The following is a 20034-nucleotide window of genomic DNA, read 5'->3' as shown; positions in this document are numbered from 1 at the left end:
CTGACTTCTCACATGGTCTGCTGGAAGCTGGTTTGGCTGTCAGGCAGTGCTTTAAAGCTTACCTGCTGCTGTTAGTGCGCTCTGTAAGAGGATAAATTGAAGGATTGAATGCAATTTAAGACTTCATGAAGAAATGCACATTAGAGTCCTGTAGCTTGCTTTATTTTTTGTTGATTGTTTTCCTGTATTGATGATTTTACTGTGTGGTGTTTGGGTTAAGAGAGATGTCCTTAAAGACATCTGGTTGTGGAACAACACAACATGTTGGCAGTGGAGGTTTTCCTCTCCAATGCTCATGTGAATGATGTGGATAAGTCCAGTTTCCTAATTAGGACTAGTCAATCACTTGATCAGGTACATAATAACAGTCTTCTGGGAGGGATATAAAGGGTAAGAGATTAACCCCAGTCTGCATTACAAATAAGTTTAATGAAGTACTAATGTTAAATACAGAAGGTCATAGCAGTGAGGAAACTGGACTGTCATGACTGAGCCTGTACACGTGAACAGCCTGCGAAGTAAAGAGCATGGTAGGAGTTATGAACTGGGGAGGTAAAGACTGTCAATTCTTGGTTCAACTGTTTGCTAAATTCTAACTGGGAATAAAAATGTATTTGTTCTCTTGTAGTTGTGCTCAGTGTGTCCAGCTGCTTGTGTAGTTTTTAAATGCCCATGGAAATCTTACTCTTTAACACATCCTCCATGCTGCTTTGGAGGGGACAAGCTGCACATTATAACAGGTTACCCAGTGGGTGGTTTCTGTCCACAAGACGCTCTTGCCCACACTGGGGTACCTTCCTGACATGATGGTTCTAAGACAGTAAGTGGGATCTTAATCTACAGCAAGAAGACGTGCAGAATGATAGGAAGGAAAGGCTCAGCAAGTGCATTGATGTTCATGGCTTTCCCAGAGTAGCTGGTGAGTTGGAGCAGTTGGTTGCTGTACTTTCTTTTGGAGGCTTGATGGTTTAAATTTGGCTTTGCCTCTGTATTATCTCATATCAGCTTTTGGCCCAACTACTATTGATATTGCTAGACATCTGCTTGGTTTAGTCAAGATCTATCCTTCAGTGTTGTGGCTTCTGTTCTACCTGGCCACCAAAATATTTTGCTATGGATGTGGAGCTTGTGGCATGCAGTAGGCTGTTCATGTTTGGAGACTGAGTGTAAGTCGCACCTATCTCTGAAGAGATTTTTCTGATTGGAATTATGAATCAAAGCAGTTTTCTCTCTTGAGAAGTAAGAACCTGCCAAAATGCATGTGCAGCTGCTGGGGTTACTCTCTGCCTACAGAGCCAAATCAACCAGAAAAGTCTCCTGCTGTGTCTTGCCAGGTCCTCTGGCTTGTTTAAGAGGTTCACACTTTTGCCTGGAGCATAACATACTTATTTGCCAGCCTTCTGCAGGGAACTACTGTTGTCCTTCTGTCCTTCTAGTGAGACAATCCCAGAAAACATGGTCTGAGGACTGTGTATTCCTCTGCTTTGGAGGGAGTCTGCTCTGTTTATTGCTCCCATGTTCTGGGCCTTCGCCAAAGAAGAAACATATGCTAGAAATAGGTGTGGTTGCAGAAATTCACTCAAGCAAACTGTGTCTGTTTTAGTTCCCTTTAAATCAATTCAAAAGGCAAAGAATCTCACCTGTGTTAGAGAAGCCATGAACTTTTCAGTGCAGCAGTGACTATGCTCATTTCTAGAGAACATCAACTTACAATTGTCATGGCCCTCAAACCAGGGAAGAGTTAGTTTCCTGTTTCAAACCCTCCAAATGATATCAGCAGAAGTCTTACAAAAATTCCTGATTAGATTATGCCCTCATTGTAGGAATGAAGACCATTTACTGTTGTTTAAGCATCTTATGTAGCACTTGGCCTGTAGTAGAGATACTGCTGCCCATTGGATCTATAGTAATTCTCTCCTTTTCTTTGTAGTTTTCTCTCCACTAGTGTTTTGTTGCCTAGTGTGGTATTATATAAGTAACGAAACAAAGATTGCCTACAGTAAAAGTGATGTGTTTAGGACCTTCTGCTCCAGTGAGATTAAATCTTAATGGGAAATACTGCTCTTACTAGTTCTAGCTTTTTGCAGAGTGAGGTAATTTTTTTCCTGGAAGTCTCTCCTAGTAATTTCTTTAACTGTGTTGTTTTCTTTTTATTCTCCTGTCCAGCTTTCTGCAGAGGGCGTATTGTGAGAGTGCCCAAAGGTCCTCTTATCCGAGTGGTGGGCACGGAGGTGGAGATCCCTTGCAGCGTGAGTGACTATGATGGACCCAGTGAACAGAACTTTGACTGGGAGTTCTCCCGGGACACTGACTTCGTGCGGATAGTGAGTACCTGGGATTCTACATTCACCTCTGAGGAGTACCAAAAACGCGTGGGCCGCGGGGATATCAAACTGAGACGGAGCAGCAACGATGCTGTGGAACTTGTGATTAGGAACATCCAACGAGCTGACCAAGGGAGATACAAATGCTCCACGCCCAGCACTGATGCCACCGTTCAGGGAAATTATGATGCAGAGGTCCAAGTGAAAGGTATTTCTGAAGAGTGAGGTGTGCTTTAAATTTGGTTTTGATATTGATTATAGATGTACCCTTAAGAATGTTGCATTTCTGTTGTTTATGATCATTGTGATTTTTTAAATTATTTTTTCTTCTTGTTGTTCTTACTTAATTCTTCTAAAGCCAAAATTGAAAATTGAGAATTATAATAGCAAAGGCAAGTGAGGTGAAGGAGAGTCTGTTTACTATAAACACCACTTGCCTTTTTTTCATCTAATAAATATGTAAATTAAACACTAAGCAGTGGGTTTTCTGAAGATGTCTGCAAGTATTTTATGTCCCTAAACCTCTGAGTAGAGGATCTAATTTCAGGTAAAACCCACAGTCCATCTTTCTTCTCTTTCACTTCTAGTGTCATTTAAGGATCTTTCTGTGTGAAGGAGGTAATCTTTCTTTTCCTCTTTAGAATATAGTCATGTCCTATCCTTGCCCTCTCATTTAGGGTTCTTCAGTAATAAATTGTGAGACTATTTTTTTCCCTAATGTCTTATCTTTTACTCCCATGAAAATCAAGACAATTCTTGACAGGAATAGACAGAATGATATTTGGATGAGAAACTAAAGTGAGGGGAAGGATAAATGAATTCTTGTCTTGGCTTGTTTAAAGTAAAACACTTCTTTAATGGTTTTTCAGCTGAATTTTCTTGTTCTTGGAATATATATATGTGTGAAAGAAGAAATGATTGGTAGGTGTTACTCTGTGGTAGTTTTACTACCTCATATCTTAACAGGTCAGTGTGAGTGTTCTCTTTTTGCTTCTGTTTTTCATGATGCTTGTATTTTTTGGTCTTTTTTTTTTCTTTGAATAGTGATTGCCGATGGCTTGTCAGTGAGTGGTTCAAAAGGACGTTCCTCGATGCCTCTCCGTCTGTCTGAGGGTGACTCCTTCAGGTTGCGCTGCTCAGCCATCACCTCCTCACCGGAGCACACTCACCTCCATGTGACTTGGCAGATCAAGAGTGGATCAGCTTGGCGGGACATCCTGTCTTTGACTCACGAGGGCAAATTCCAGCCGGGTCCTGGCTACGAGGAGCGGTACCGCAATGGAGATATCCGCTTGGACACAGGAGCGAACGACACGTACCGGCTGTCTGTGTCCCAGGCTTCCTCAGCGGATGGGGGTGCCTACAGGTGTCTTGTGAGCGAGTGGGTGAGAGGGGCGGATGGCTCGTGGCAGAAGATCCAGGAGAAGAGCGTGGAGATAGCCAGTGTGTCAATCCAAAGGACCGGTGAGTCTTCCTGATGGGTTGGCTCCCACCAGTGCTGTGTCCTCACTGTGATGCTTTGAGAGCAGAAATTGCGTGAGCTGAAGGAAGCGAGGATACATTCCAGGAGAACCTAGAGGGTTGGTTGGATAGCTGGCCTGCTTACATCTGAGTCAACAGAAAATGTTTGGCATAATTTTTCTAGCTTTTAATTTGGGGAAAAAAGGGATCGATGGCATGGAAAGATTGCCTGGAACCTCTTAGATGCCTAGACCAAGATTTTATCTCATTCTTAGTTCATCTGGTTTTTATGTTTCTTAAACAAACATTTTCTTTAATCACTGAGCACCCCAAACCTGCTCTCTGCTCTCTTAATAATACAGGTTTTCCCCTAGAACTAAACAGCTGTGCTTCTCCTGTGGAAGTGGCTTGTGATTCAGTGATAGATGTGAAGCTCTTCTGTATGTATTTATTAAAATAGCATATCAAGAGAAAGGAGGAAGGCAATGATAATTTAACAGGACAGATTTTCCAATGATTTTTATATCTGACACTGGATCACTGATCTGATTGCCCTACTGCGTTGGCAGGGGTCTAGGACAATAATGGTTCTGTTAAACACATCATTGCATACTAAGTAAGGAGACAAAAATACATGTAGTGCTGTGCTGAGGATATCCAGATATTCCTGCTCATATAGATTTCAGGACTAGATGCACTAAGCACTTAATTGCATTAGCATTATCACTGCTAGTTGGAGGAGGGAGAGTGGGACTGATGCATCTTATCACACAATAGGTGGAAAAACAGGCAATGATGGTCCCTCAGAAATACAAGATTATCATGGTATTTCAGAATTATTCAGATAGTAAGGGTATCTTTTCAGTTTTGTAATCCTTTAATCACTATAGGGAGAACCCATAACTCTGGGTTTTTTTGACTAACTCATTTAGATGTAGTTTTAGTATCCTGGTGGTACTCAGCCTGTGAAATTTGACAGGATCAATCTGCCCTCTCTTTTTCAGGGTGTCTGTTGCACAGTAAAGCTTGCAGTTGCTCTCTGCTGAGGCAGGACTTGCCTAATTAGGAGGTGTAATTCTATATTTTGCCACACTTTTGGAGAGTTTGGTTTAAGCAGGTAGGGTTTAATTCAGTGGCTGAAAACAGGGTGGGGATGGCCAGGAGGAGTAGTATTACAGTGGTTTTGATGTGGTTTGTATGTGTGGTTGTGTTTGTTTGTGGGAGGTTTTGTTTGTTTTGTTGTTTGTTTTTCTTAGGTTTTTTTGCCCTCAGTTTTAGCTCAGTCCTTGACAGCATTGGCACTTTGTTAGGGACATGAAATCTTTTTCAAAGTTATGCTAGATGGGATAGGTTATTCTTCAGCAAAATGTTGTATAAACATCCTGTAGTAGGACGTGAAGAGAATCTTGTGCTGACATCCAAAATCTCTGCACTTTCATGCTAAAATGAACTTGAGTTGTAAATGGTTATATACCTATGGGTAAACTCTCTCGAAGTCCCTCTGTGTGCATATTCTGCCAGATTCTGAACGCCCATCACTATTTCATGAAGACAGAAATGCTCCTTGGAGAAGCACTGCTCTTAACCTTGCAGATGAGTCTTATTTTGTATTCTGGTATTAGCCTGTTAAATTAGTTAAGCTTTCCTACTGCTTCCAACCCTGTATTAAGACAGTGAGGCAAGTCCCCGTGAGATACTTATCTGGACTTTACCACTCAGGCAGGGCTTGCTACCCTCTGTTCAGTCTGACTGCTCTGTGGTATCAGGTGGTGAGGGGCGAGAAGAGCATTGCTTGGTTTTACTGGCAGTAGTTCTGACTGCTCAGTTTGGCTCTAGCCTTTCTGTGTTTTCTCTCATTCCAGATGGTAGTCCTAGGAAGTTTTTACAGATGGGTAACTATTATGCAGTAGAACACGGTTTTACATAGAAGTCACTAATTGCAGTAGAGACATAACTGCCTGTTTAAAGCAGGTGTCTATTCTATTCGTGGCCTTGGCTGTAGATCTGCTGAGAAGAGCCACTGCTGTATTAGCCCTGCCTACTGGCCTCAGTGGAGACTTCAGAGCAGCTGTGGGAACAGTGTGGGAACAGTGCCATACTGAGATACAGATCTAATCTTTAGACAGTGTAGAATGAGGGAATGAACAAGTGAAGACATGTGGTAGCCAGGTAACTTGGTGAATGATTTGCATGGGGGTTTACAGATGAACATGCACGGTGCCCCCAGTTCACCTCTCACCAGTAACTGAGCTCAGCTTCTCTGTATCTGGTCTTGACATTGTGATGCCATGGTTTTCTTTTAACAAAGCTGTGGCCAGCCTGGTAAGCTACAGAATGCAGAAGGTCCTGTTTGAATGCTGACTATGACCATATGTGCTGTGTATATTAAAAATATTCACTAGCCAGTGGAGGAGTTTGTTAGATGTGTTTTGAGTGGCTGTTGGTGTTGCTTCAAAGTCTCTGGTGTGTGTTGTCAGGGCAGTCAGTGGAGGAGTCAGCAGTATAGGGAGTTATGCTGCCTTCTTGTTTGCTTCCATGTCATGTTTTTGCAACACACCTGAGGTCAGTCAGGACTCCAACATGTGGCCATGGCTGATTCTCATCTAAATCTCTTCTGTTAGAGGAGCTCAAAAACACGTCATCAGAAACCAAGTTGAATTCTAATGTAGTTCTAGTGGTTCCTGTGGATACTTTCTCTTCTGAGAGAGAGCCCCAAAACGCTTTGACCCTCCTGTGAGAATGGAAAATAGTGTACACATTTTCCTGCTGTGTGAAGGTGACATGTGGTCTGTGACCGGGACAAAGCCTTCATGGACCACTTACTGTTGAGCTACAAATATGCTCTTCTCCCTTCCTGTCACCCTCCTGCCCTCATCACACATCCCTTGCTTGACTGATACAGTGTATTTCCCTTGTAATAGATCACTCAGTTCAATATCCAATAGGCATTTGAAGGTAGGGCTACTGAGCTGCTTCAGAAGCTCCTGTTATAGAATGTGAAGTCCTGGATAACTTAAAATGGATTCCTTTGATTAAAAATAGCAAATAAAAAAAAATCTTTTGTTTGAATCTTTGTGTCTCTTTTTCTAAGCTCTAGATGTGGTCATCTCAACAAGCAATGTGTCTGTGACAGAAAGAGACTCCCTGGATCTTACATGCAACATAACAACAGACAGGAGTGGTATTTTCCAAGCAGAGGTGATGTGGTATTTTTCTGCATCACCTGATGAAACCCTGTCAGATGCTCAGCTTTTGCTGAGCATGGACCATGATTCTGTTGTCAGCGATTCAACTCTGATCAGCCTAAGCCACATGGACAGGAACTCCTATCGCCTGTTGGTGCGGGATGTGGAGGTGGAAGACTCCGGCTACTACTTCTGTGAAGCAGCTATCTGGGTACCCCTTCACAATGGGAGCTGGCATAAGGTGGTGGAGAGAACATCTGCACCAGTCAGTGTGGTGGTGACAGCATTAGGTGGGTCTTTCTGCTTTCAGACATCATGGATAATGTTATCACTCAGTCCTTGGTCCCATCAGAATAGGGAGAGGACCTTGCAGAATCTCTTCTGCACAAGTTTTCATCTTGCTTGGATTATAATCTATGTAGGGTATCTCTCTCACTTAAAAAATATATGTATTTTTTTCTTTATGCAAATATCCTTAGAAGTAAAGTTACTTGGGAGAAATACTAAAAACGAAACCCCAGTAAAACTTTTTAAAAAGCCTATTTTTTTAGCGATGGGTCTAGATATGTCAGCCTTTCCCCCATCTGTTTCCTAGTTTATTCCTGGAGAGAGAATAGCTTCAATTTAAAAGCAATGAATGTCAGGATGGTGTTGCAGGATGGTGTAGGTAAGGGATCTGCACCTGCTAAAATTACAAAGAATTGGTGGTGTTGGAAGCATGAATGAACCTAGATGTGAGCTGGGGACAGAGCTGTAGTACTTGGTGTCTGTTCCCAGCTTTGACTTGATGCGAGTATCCAGGCCCAAAGCCTCTTAATGTACCCTTTCAGATCCTCTTGTCATGAGAAACTGGTGGTACTGTCCAGTTACAAAGCCAGAGCTCCTCCAACATAAAAGTAGTGAATGAGACCAGCATATAGAGAGCCTGTTTTTCAGCAATAAATAGCTGTGCCATAAGGTTAAATCCCAGTGACAATGACTTGAAATGTTGCATTTTAGCATTGTGCAGAGCAGTTGAGCCGTGGCCGTTTCCAAGTACACTTGTAATGTGTGCTAGAAGTGCACAAGTGATGAATGTCTTCATTTCCTGTCCTCATTCAGCCATTCAAATTACATATTCAACTTGTGAGTGTTCCCTCCTTCCCCTGCTTGCATGTGTGTTCATGCATGTGCAGGTACATGGCATGATCATGTATTCTCTCTTAGTGCCTGTACCTGTAGGACTATTCCTTACTCTTTCTGTTCCAGTTTTGCCTTATTTGGGAACAGGAGAGAATAAAATCTGCTCTTCAGCAGATGCAGATGCTTGGTTGCTAGGGAAAGGGAAAGTAGAATAAATTTTCAGCATTCGAGGTTTTCGTCTGCATCCAGAATTCACCAACTCCTCCTCCTCCTCCTTAATGGAAGTTAAGAGCTGCTGGAGTATTAAGTCATTGAACTGTCAGTGAGGGTGTTCTTTGACAGCTGACAGAGGGGAGGAATGAAGTTTATCCAGCCAGCCTTTTATTTTTTTTAAATCCTCTGTTTGAGTGTCTGTCAGGGTGAAGCACCTATCTGGAGTGGTGCTGTCAAAGTGAAAATTCTCTTCTCAGTGGTCCTTCCCCAGCTCGCAAATAAAACAAACCTGAAGAACTCGAGTTTCTTGCAGCTTTTTCCTTCTTGTGTTCCTGTCTAGAGAGGAGTTTCTGCTTTTGTAGTCTTTGTTGCTGTGAAAATATGAGTTGGTTTTGAAAGCCTTCTTTTTGGAGAGGGAAGGGGAGGCAAAGGGGAAAGATAAGAGAATTGCAGAATGTGAGCCATATATCATGAGGCCCTGGAGTTAGCTAGTCTTTTGTGAATGGGAAAGGAAGAGTAGTGTAGCTGTAGGATCTCGGAGGGCTTACACCAAAAGTAGGTTTTGACCCCCATTAATAATCTATGCTTTGGTTGCAGCAGAATTCTGTGCATTTTCTTTTCATTTTGCTCTACTCATACTGCAAATGTGCAGAAATCTGCACATGTTTACTGGTAGCAGATACTATGGGCTTAGGTAAGCAGTACATTTATGCTTTCATGTTGTCTAATGCCTCAAACTCACCATCAGTATCTCCAGATTCTCTGGTGTCTGGTGTGTACAGATGCCCTTGTTCTTGCGAGGTGCAAGGGCACTGCATGAATAACACTTAATAGTAGAGATCTTTTCTGCAAGCTGACAGAGCAGCAGCCCAGCTTGCTGGATTCAATTGTTTTTGTCTTTTGCATCTGAAGTCCAAAAGTGCATATGCACACAACAGTTTGCACAGCAGTTCTATTAAGATGCTTTATTATCTTGGCTCACTGGTAAGCTAAGCCTAAGTTTTAGCCTTGGATTGCCTTCTCTGTCCCAATTATAGTTTCAGTTAATTGTTTCTAGGAGGGCAAAATGCCAAGAAAAACATAAAGGCAGGAAATAAATACAGAGCTCTGAATACAGTTACGATGTAAAAGCCTCATGATGAGTATTGGCCGAACAGTTGGAGAGCTAGTCATTTTTCTGAATTATAGTAGACAGCAAGACAAAAATATTCTAATACTAGTAAATAAATATGTATTTCTTTTGTGGTGGGAGGCTCTTGCTATAATCTTTTTCCTTTACTATCTCTGTAGTCTGAGAGAAAATAGTCATGCGGCTCCCTTATCGCTTGTAGGCTTTGGACAGCCAGCTATTTCAGATTTAAATACAACAGTCCTGTTCTTAACCCGTGAATTTCAGGCACATATTTTTCAAGCATGAGCTATTCCAGCCTTATAGTTGCGGAGCACATACTTCTCTGTTCAGACTATGAAGGTTTTCTGATCTACAAATCTTTGACTCTTAACCTAGTTAGTATTCATTAACCTATGTAATATTTATTATGCTGACAGCTGGGTGATATTCATGTCCCCTGGTTTGTGTGTCTGGGTGGATGAGGTGGAGTGGTTCTGGGTAGTTTTTAACATTCTTAAACTGTATTGTAGGGACATGATGGGATGTTTAAATGTGGAAAAGAAAGCAATTCATGGTGGGGAAAATGACTTCTTATCCTGGAGAAGAACTGGGAAAATGGAATGTCTTTGGTCAGTCCAAAGCTGGAGAATAACCAGTGCCATGCTGCAAGCTGCCCCAGGCATTTGAGCAGGTGCAAAAAATGACTGGCTGGGTCATCCAGGCCTAAAGGAGGGAATTGCCTTGCTCAACAAGATCTTAGCCCTGATTTTTCTGAAATGGTCTGACTAGACATGAAACAGAAAGTCTTGTTTGGAAATGCAGGCCTGGAGATACTTGTGTCAGACTGGTGCAAGTCTGAGAACCACAGTCCGTGTTTCCAGGTCTTGTAAGAAAAATGTATATTCTGGCACTTGGTTTCTAGTTCAGGTGCTTTCACAGGCTGGATGTTAGAAGTTAACATCACTTTTAGTAAGTTCTGCATTTTCATAGAAATCATAGAATGGATTGGGTTGGAAAAGACCTCCGAGATCATCAAGTCCAACCCTTGGTCCAACTCCAGTCCCTTTACCAGATCATGGCACTCAGTGCCACGGCCAATCTGCATTTAAAAATCCACCACCTCTCTGGGCAACCCATTCCAATGCCTGAGCACTCTCTCTGGAAAGAATTTTTTCCTGATCTCCAACTTAAATTTCCCCTGGCAGAGCTTAAGCCCATGCCCCCTTGTCCTATTGCTGAGTGCCTGGGAGAAGAGACCAACCCCCACCTGGCTAGAACTTCCCTTCAGGTAGTTAAAATTGAACTCACTTCTACAACTAACAAGTATTTGGAAAAGCAAATCACAGATATACACAGAAAATTGTGAATATTCTGCTTGTTGTTCTCCCTTGTAGCTTCTAACCTCTTTTTTTTTTTTCTGCATTTCTTCTCCTGCAGAGCCAGACTATGAGGTGTTTCTGAATGCATCTAAAACCCCCAAGTTTTCAGATGACCCCACGGAGCTCAATTGCAGGATCACCAATGCACAGGACACGGAGGCAAACCTTCGCTTCACCGTCTCCTGGTACTACAGGCAGCGCCTGCGCAGTGATGACATGGTGACAGATGAACTCCTGGGCACGATGGATGCAGACTGGACTCTGCTGCTTGGGGACAGGAGCAGAGAGCGCATTCAGAATGGGGAAATAATCTTCTCTAAAAAAGCTGTTGACACATTCAGTTTACGAATCCAGTGGACTTCAGAAAGTGACAGAGGGGATTACTTCTGTGTCATCTCTGCCTGGAGTAGGCACCGCAACAATAGCTGGGTGAAGAGCAAGGAAGTGACTTCTGCACCTCTCAACGTTTTCTGGGCTACACAAGGTAGGATCTTTGCACCAATTCAGTGGAGGATCTGGATGGCTGAGATAGTTTTCTCTTGAGTAGGCTTGTCAGCCAGAATGCCTGGTGATGGGCTTTGGAACTGGCATTCTGTGTTGTGAAAAAACACTGTCACCTTGTGTAAAGGCCTCCGATTTTTGGAGGGAAGTAACTACTTAACAGCACTCACCAGGTTTATGCATCAGTCTGAGTGGAAGTGCAATGAAGATATCTGTCCATCAAACTGCTGAGATGTCCAGAAGCTGGGCTGGAAGTGGCAGGAGTGGCACCCAGCAGTGTTGCTGTGGTCATTGCCCCCCTTCATGGCTTGGAGAAATTTGGTCTCTCTGAGAGGCGTCTTGCTCCTAACAGTAGGGTTGTATTGAAGTGGAAAGAGGAATGTCTCTATCTTCTATGTCTGCCAGTTTGAGAGTTGTGGTTTTAGCTTTGTCTCCTATAAGCCCATGTTTAGAAGGCATTTCTGAAGAAGTTCGTGGACGTAGAGTATCAAAAAATAAGTGAGTAGCAGAACAAAATAATTCAGTGGCTTGCTTGGGTCTGGGCCTTTTTGAGGCAGCAGTGAACTAGCTCTAGTCAGTGTTTAACTGAATCTGGGAGCATTTTTTAAAGCTTAATAATTACCTGAATTGCTTAATGCTGGTTTAAAATGAGCCTGTGTATCCTGGATGTCCTGTAGAGTGATACCATTTTTGCTCAGGTGCGAAGTCATGCAAGAGGGTCTGCTGGATGACCTAGGATGTAACGTCTTTGGCAAATATCTGTGCTTAGCTAAGCTGCACTTATCATGATAGATTTGTTTAACAGTCTAGCTTAGGCATCCACAGGCAGAGAACTATGTTTCAGAGTCCAGCAGTTTGAAATAATTTTAAAGTTGTTTAGGGATAATCCCTAAACAGAGAATTGGAGATGATCTGCTGTGATTCTGCTTCAGTGGAGAGGGAAATGGTGGGCTGCCTGCTCAGTGCTCCCTGTATCCCCAGACCCAGCATGTGGTCCAGGAAAAGGTAATTTCTTTTATTATTTTTTTCCTGCTTCTCCAGCAGGAATGAGACCCCTCATTAATGCTGAATACTGGTCACAATTAGTTCAGTGTTATGCCACAACACGGAGTGTGTGTGTGTGTGCATGAATGTGTAATGGATCGTCGCCTTTGGAGCAGCCAGAGACCAGCTAGAGTTGAAAAGTCTCAGCCTATGTTGACATTTCTGAGGGAAAACAAACCGTGACAGGTGTGAACATTCCCTTGTTTCTGTTTTCATTCCAGAAACTTGCTAATTTTGCAGTGCAAATGTAAATGTTATAGTCCCCAAGTACATTTTGTTGGCAAAATTTGGAGTTGGGGGATTTATTACGTGAAAGTGAGCTCTCCTGCAGAAACACCCTGCTGAAAAAGCATGTTGTATGTATATAAGGTGAGGAGGGCAATATATAGGTTTGATTTCTCCTTTCCTTCCACCCCCTCAACTCCTCCTCCTTCTGCAGTGTAGCCCCAGATGCCTCTCTCTGTGTGCCCTCTCTCCTGCCATGTCTGGTTCATGTGAGCTTCAGACTCGGCTGTGAGCCCAGTGCTGTAGCCAGCAACTATGAAGGAGTTAATCTGCTGCTGCCTCTGCTCTCTGACTGTTATTTTGACAAGTATCTCTGGTGATTTGAGTCCCTAGCTGCTCCCAGTGCTTATAAAAGCCAGCAGCCAGGCTCTCACGTGTTTGCCTAAGGAGAGAACAGAAATTTGCCTCTTCCTAGGCATAGAAAGGATAGCTTCTGCCTATATAGAGAATTTTCTTCCATCTATTTCATTGCTTGCATCTTCTATGTTAACTTTAGATCAATGCTGGAGGAGGGGGGAGGACTTTGGAGAAATCCCACTTTGAAAAAGGTTGTTCTGAGGTCTTGAGAAAGGAGAAATGGTTTTATGATGTGTCTGTGGACCAGTCAGCCCAGAGGATGGGAAGCCTGTGCTCGAAATGCAAACATCATGTGAAGATGTCAAAAATCCTTTTTTGTATGTTGAATAATAAGTTGTTATTTGCCCATTTTAACTTGGGGTTTTATCTTCTTTGTTTTCTGTTTTGTTCTGTGGGGACCAATAGTGCTCACATGTCTTTCTGCTTACTCAGCTTTGCAGATGCAGCCAATTGCTATCATAGATCACCTTTAGTTTTGACATAGTCTGCCTGTTATGTTTCTTCCCCTCTTCCACCTTCTCTCTTGCCAAGGTGACAAAGAAAGAATATTTATCTCACCTCAAAAATGAAACATGTCAGTTGTATTCTTATTCTTGCTTATTTAGAATGAAATTCCTACCAATAAAAAGGGAAGAAGAAAGGGAGGAAACCTTTTTGACTGGCACTGTAAATTATTTTCAACCCAGAAGAAGTTTAATAGTTTAAAAAATAATTTTATTTATTAATTTGAGTGTGAGTAGTGCCTACATTTAGAACACAGTTACTATTTGCAGTGGAATGTGAAATCAATGCCTTTTTCCTAAACTAGTGTTGTCAACTTTGGATCTGCATGGGGTACTTTGCTAAAGAGAACATTATCTTTTAATTGAAATTCCAAATCCCAAAGATACTATTATTTTGGGTTTTGTTAATACTCCTGTCTTTAATTTACGAAATAATTATATTTAACACAACGTTACTTGTCCTAAATGTTTGCCCAGGCCCTCCCATCACATTTAATTGGGAGCAAGGGCATCTTAATCTTTCAGACAGTCATGTGAATGGAGAACAGATAATATTTCTGCCACCCACTTTCCTTTATCATTGCCGATGTATAATAGACACTGTAATACAGACAGGCAGTTTCTCCTGAGCAAAGGAATTCCCCTTGCCATGGCACCACGCTGCTGGGTGTCTGTGCCGGTTTGGGTGGCACCACGCTGCTGGGTGTCTGTGCCACTTTGGGTGGCACCACGCTGCTGGGTGTCTGTGCCGGTTTGGGTGGCACCACGCTGCTGGGTGTCTGTGCCACTTTGGGTGGCACCACGCTGCTGGGTGTCTGTGCCGGTTTGGGTGGCACCACGCTGCTGGGTGTCTGTGCCGGTTTGGGTGGCACCACGCTGCTGGGTGTCTGTGCCGGTTTGGGTGGCACCACGCTGCTGGGTGTCTGTGCCGGTTTGGGTGGCACCACGCTGCTGGGTGTCTGTGCCGGTTTGGGTTTAGGAACAACAAAGTGCCTTTAAGTTTGGTGTACCCACCCCAGTCAGGGCTGGGGAGGCTCTTCATGCCCAGGGCTGTGTGATGGTGCAGTGTTTGTGCCCTGGGCTTGGTGGGGGAGCAGGACAGTGAGGGGAGGCTGGTGTGTGCAGCAGTGGGGAAAGCCTTGTGTACACGTGTTACACTGTAGTGCAGGCTTTGTGTGCCTCTTGTACTTTCTGCACTCATGGTATCAGCTGCTAGAGCCGCAATTGTACCTTAGGGTGTTGTACAGCCACCTTCTCCTCCGAAGGCACAGCTGTCATTACCTTAATGTCTGTTGCATTCACTGTACTTGCAATCTAGTTAGTGCACTTGGGGATGAAGAATATGAATGTTGAGATGTCTTGTCAGCAGCCTCAAGTAGTGCCATTAGGCTCTGAGGTTACTGGGGCCATCATGCTGCTCTTCCAAAGCGAGTCAGTGGAGCGCAGCGAAGGTGCTGTTTTCTGAAGCCTCCTCGCCCTTGTAGCTGTTAGACTTCTCTAGAAATCTGACTGGCTTAGATTTGGTGGAAAGCCTTTTTGGTTACTGCCCAGGAAGCGCTCTGGAAGCTGAGCATGCACTTTGTGGTGGAGAGCAGCAGGAGAATTATAGTGTGGCTTAACCACTTAGACTGGCCAGTGATGGAAGGCAGAAGCTTGCACTGCCAGGTTCCAAAGTACACTTTACTCAAATTTTATTTGAATCATTTGGCTAGGATTTCTTCTGCTGCTAGCCCTCTGTCTTGGAGTAGTGCCCAAACTGGTTATAGGCTTTGAGTATGGTTTGCTTAGGATCTCTTCCCCTACCACTTTCCAACATAAACTCTGCAGATTGTAGCCTGCTCTATACAACTGACCAGGGTGTGTTTTATTGTGCTTTTCATTCATGGAGCTTTACAAGAAGGAGATGGGACTCCACATGGGATTGCAGGCATGTGTGCAGAGAGACAGGAGTGTGGAGTAGTGGTCAAGACAGACTTTGCTCACTTGGCAATTCTCAAAAGATTAGAAAGGAGACCTCAGGCTGTAGTTCTTGGGAGAAAATGTTGATCTGACCTCTCTGAGCCATCTTATGCTACAAGATCTGATGAGTAATTTCTGTGTAACATAGGAAACATGAAGAAACTTTCCCACTTAGTTTTCCATGCATATTACTGTTATTCCTAAGCTACGTGCCAAGTTTTTGGTCTGCCCTCTTACTCATAATGTGCACTCTTACAGAGACAACTACATGGTTTTCTGGAGGGGTGAAGGAATGCTAATTACATTTCATCTGCTCCTATTAAAGAACAATTTTGGCACAGAATCCCACTGTTAAGAATGGTGATCTAGACTTTTCCAGTTGATAGGATGTGGAACCTCTATTTTGGTTGTTGCTTTACTACATATGCATGTCTCTAATATTTTTGCATATTCAGAAGTGTTCCTTTGATTTTTTGATTTTTTTTTTTTAAATTTTCTTGGAATAAGAGACATTAAGCACCTGTATGTGCTGGGTTTTTTGCCACCTTCTCTATTCTGATCTGCATTTCTTATGGTCTAATATTAGAGGAGATGCCTCTGCATTCTGTGTTCATCCAACCTAGGGATCTCAGCAGTTTTAAAAGATAGAAAAATCCTTTGAAAGGACTTTCATAAGAACATATTTCCTTGTTCTGTGTTCAGCATCCCAATTTCTAAACCTTTTGAATTCTATTGTTTTCCAGCTCTATCTCTGGGCCTCAGATGTTCTCCTTCATAAACTCTACATATTTCACTTCTGCTGTCCCGTGCTACCACCACTCCTTTTTCCTTTTTCTTTAGCAGAAATACTTGGTAAAAGCATTTACTATTGCCCTCAAATGGAAAAGCAAGAAATATATCTAGGAACAAATTTGTACTGCTGCCTGACTTGTGGCTTAGGGAATAGTTAAGGCATTTGGAGCCCGGGGAGTAGGGAGAGTTATTTCAGCTGTATCTCTGCTGCTCTGACCATGTGAAAGTATTTTGTCTTAAACACACATATGAGAGACCAAATGCAAGTTTTCTTTTCTGGTGTGTAGGACCCAGTGCTCTGACAAGATCAACAATGTAAAGAATGTCTGCATCAAAAGAGGGATTTTTGCCCACAGCCTCCTCATAAGGCCTAGAAAGCAACAATATGTGTCAGAGAAGTATGGCTGGCTGTTTGTGCTTCTGCTTTTGGGGTGAAATACAGTTGTGTTCTATATTCCTAAAATATGTGAGAAGCTCATCTGTTCTGGGCTCCTAAATGCTGCAACCTTATGAAGAAGATAATATCAGAATCTCGTGGACACAGAACAAAGGAAAATTAAATTTGAAGTCTAGAATCATATATGTGATGAGTTCTCTAACAAGGGAGTGGAGAATGACTTGGTACAACTTCAATTGTGATTGTACCCTGAGTGTCTCAATGTGCAACTCCTGTATTGTCACTTGCTAAGTGGGTGGAAGTGTGAAGGGGGTTTGGTGTGGAGTATCAAATAATTCTGTGCTCAGCTAGACCACTAAAAGCATCTCAGCCTTTGCCACTCCTGCTGTTTCTTTATATAGCTTTGTACTGTGATCTGCTTTATACTGTACTGATTTAAAGTTGTCATACCAGGTTTCTCATCTTGTGGGCTGTGTTTACTCATTGTGAAAACTGCTGCTTGAAGGCAAAACACTGCAAAATGTAATCTTGACAAGTATCTTGTTGCTCTTGTGGGGAGGACATAAATATTACTGCATTTAGTTCAGTTTGGGAAAATGTGTTACAATTTCAGCATTGCTTATTTCCCTTTTTCTGAGAAGTTTCACCTTGCATAAAGCTGATTGGTGTATTTTTTTAAGGGATCTACATTGTGGGGTTTTTTATAAAGGGAGAAAGGGAGAATAGGACACAGCAAAGTAAGTCGAGAGAGTTGGCTTGGCTGGATTTTTCCAATACTGATATTTCTATGTAGTATCTGCTCCAGCCCTCCCTTCCTTAAGAATAACCTGGATGTGCAGGGTGTCTCTTCATCACAATGCCAGGAAATCAGCAACTCCCTTTCCTTTTATCTGATTCTGATTTCAGTCACTCCTCATTTTCTCAGTTTCTTACTGTGAGCTTGTATTTTGTGTGTCTTGGGGCTGTGCTCTTAGATGTACAATTATGCCAAACCCTGTAATTAAGGGATTCTTAGGATTGAGAACAGAGAAGAAATGGAAGGAAATTGAGCAGTAAGTGGTGCTGGCATTCTTGATGTCAAATGGGCTTTTGGTAAATGTCAAGGCTTCTCGTAGTAAGGATCGTACACATGGGAAGTAAGGGGGTGGGGAAGAAAGAAATGTGGAGACAGTGATGTGCCTAACTCTTTCAGCACAGAGGTGTGTATATGGGGATGCTGAGTTTGGAGACTTCTCCTGTTACCACCAACTTTTGTTATGTGTTTTCAGCTGAATGTGTCTGCTTTGCTGTTGGGGTGGATTTTCAAGGGAAATAAAGGATGCTACACTAAGTGCTGCCAGTTCAGTTTGTGGCAGATTTTATCACTAGTCTTGAGTACTTTAGTAGTGTCCTAGTACCCTGTCATTGAGGGTGCTCTCCTAGATCCAGAGTAAAACTGGGACTCTGAATCCTGTCTAATATCTTCACTCCTGAATAAATAATCGTGGAGGTCCTGTCATGCTACAACTCCTGTATTTGCATTATCTGTTCACTATTTGGTGTTTGTTTGCATTCTTGCATCTTGAGCCAAAATGTTGTCTGCTGGTGTCCATGTGCATTCTTGAGTAGCAGTCTGGGATGTCAATATGTGTCTAGATAAATGTGCTGGGATTTGTCTCTCCAAAAAGAAAGAACTTTGCCTATAATCTTCTAGATCAAAAGGTGCTGCAGAAATATCCCTACCTATTTATTAACCCTCTCTCTTGCTGCTTATTTCCTTCCCTCTTCAGATTACACGCTCACAGTGGAGGCGGTGAAATTGAAGCCATTCTTTGTAGCAGGCCACACCTTTGAGATGACATGCAAAGTGTCTTCGAAGAACATCAAGACTCCGCGCTACTCCGTCCTCATCACGGCTGAGAAGCCACTGGCGGATCAGTCAAGCCCCAACGGAACCACTCGCATCATCTCCTTGAATCAGGACTCGGTGGTGCGGCTGGAGGACTGGACGGACCAGACACGCGTGGATGGTGTGGTTCTGGAGAAGGTCCAGGAGAATGAGTTCCGCTACAGGATGTATCAGACACAGATTTCTGATGCTGGGCTGTACCGCTGCGTGGTGACCGCCTGGTCGCCGGGGGGTGGTGGCATGTGGCGCGAAGCAGTGAATGGCTTATCCAACCCCATCCAGATAGACTTCCAGACGTCAGGTTGGTATAGAATCTGGCAGCTCTGTGTTTAAGGCAGAAAGGGGAAGAGTTCTGTGATGCTTTGCTGTTGATTTCCCTGTCTCTCAGAAATACCTACTCTTTGGAACAAATGGTATGATGGCTGAGAGCTATGCTTGTCTCCTTTGATGGTACTTGTGTCCTTTGTGCTATTGATTGTTTACAGAAAGATGTTTAATGAATTGGCTGTAATCATAACCCCTGGGTTTTTCTTTACTAATGCAGCTTTTATGGTCCTGCAGGCTCAGAGCTGGTTCTCAGTATGTAGCAACTGCTGCTGCATTTTCCAGCTGTATCGCTAGATTACTTTTAGTAGTGGCTGCTCTGGAAGAACATTAATATAAACTGGATTTCTGTTCCAAAACAGACTCTATTAGCATACCATTAAATTCCCTGAGCACACCTCGCTGTTGATGTAATTGCCGAAAATGGTCAGGTCAAGGTAACATTTCAGCCATCTCAGCAAGTGTATCCTGCTGCTGGAAAACCTTAGAGGTCCTTTGTGGCTGGACTACAAAGCTCCGTGAATTGGGATGAATTTCAGTACCCAGAAGGACATCCTGTTCCTCAATTGGTTGCTGAAACCCTTATCTTCAGCTGTAACATAGCCTGCCTGTTGAGATTTTTTTCTAGAGAAACATGCCTGAGCTGATATATTGTTGGGGGGAGGGAGAGAGGGACAGCATTGATTTGGATCATCAGAAATGCATGTTAACACTGACTTCCTATCACGTTATATCATTGGGAAGTTCCGTGGGAGTTGTTTGTATAACAGTGATGCCCCTATGAATGAAGGGCTCATCTCATGATTTGAAACCAAGCTGGTGATTTCTTGAGCTGTTTCATAGCCCAGATGTAGCCCCAAGGTGCTTCTTATGTTGGAGCTCTTTAGTTAGCTGCTTTCTTGCAAACCTTCTGCGCTTCCCCATTCCTGTTCACAGGCACAGCTTGGAAGGAGGTCTTTCCTCTCATCACTTGTTCTTCATGCTCTCATTCTGCTTATAGGGGCAGGCTGCAGGATATTTAGATGTGTCTCTGACTAGGCAAGAGCAGCCTGACTTCTGGTTGCATCTATGACTAAGGTAATTGTTCTATATGAGGTGAATTCTAACAGTTGAACTTCATTACGCTGGGAAAAGGACAAGGGCTGAATGTAGGGGCACAGCCTCACAATGAGGATGTCACTTTGTAGGA

The 20034-nt window shown here is 43.0% G+C and overlaps 1 protein-coding gene across 2 annotated transcripts in view; it reads left to right on the top strand.

Moving 5' to 3' along the window:
* The window catches only part of PTGFRN (prostaglandin F2 receptor inhibitor), a 68944-nt gene that overhangs the window by 27228 nt on the left and 21682 nt on the right, over nucleotides 1-20034 (top strand). Inside the window, exons 2-6 of one of the 2 annotated variants that reach the window (XM_071563826.1) lie at nucleotides 2167-2532; nucleotides 3369-3788; nucleotides 6877-7260; nucleotides 10854-11279; nucleotides 18403-18822. In XM_071563826.1, the coding sequence (XP_071419927.1) occupies nucleotides 2167-2532; nucleotides 3369-3788; nucleotides 6877-7260; nucleotides 10854-11279; nucleotides 18403-18822 (2016 nt within the window). Of the gene's footprint in view, nucleotides 1-2166; nucleotides 2533-3368; nucleotides 3789-6876; nucleotides 7261-10853; nucleotides 11280-18402; nucleotides 18823-20034 lie in introns of those variants that run through there. The other variant, XM_071563835.1, reaches the window with a different exon arrangement.

This window comes from Pithys albifrons, chromosome 1, assembly GCF_047495875.1.
Source record: "Pithys albifrons albifrons isolate INPA30051 chromosome 1, PitAlb_v1, whole genome shotgun sequence".
Classification (NCBI taxonomy): domain Eukaryota; kingdom Metazoa; phylum Chordata; class Aves; order Passeriformes; family Thamnophilidae; genus Pithys; species Pithys albifrons.
Note: the sequence above shows the minus strand (reverse complement) of the source record. Positions and strands in the feature narration are given on the sequence as shown.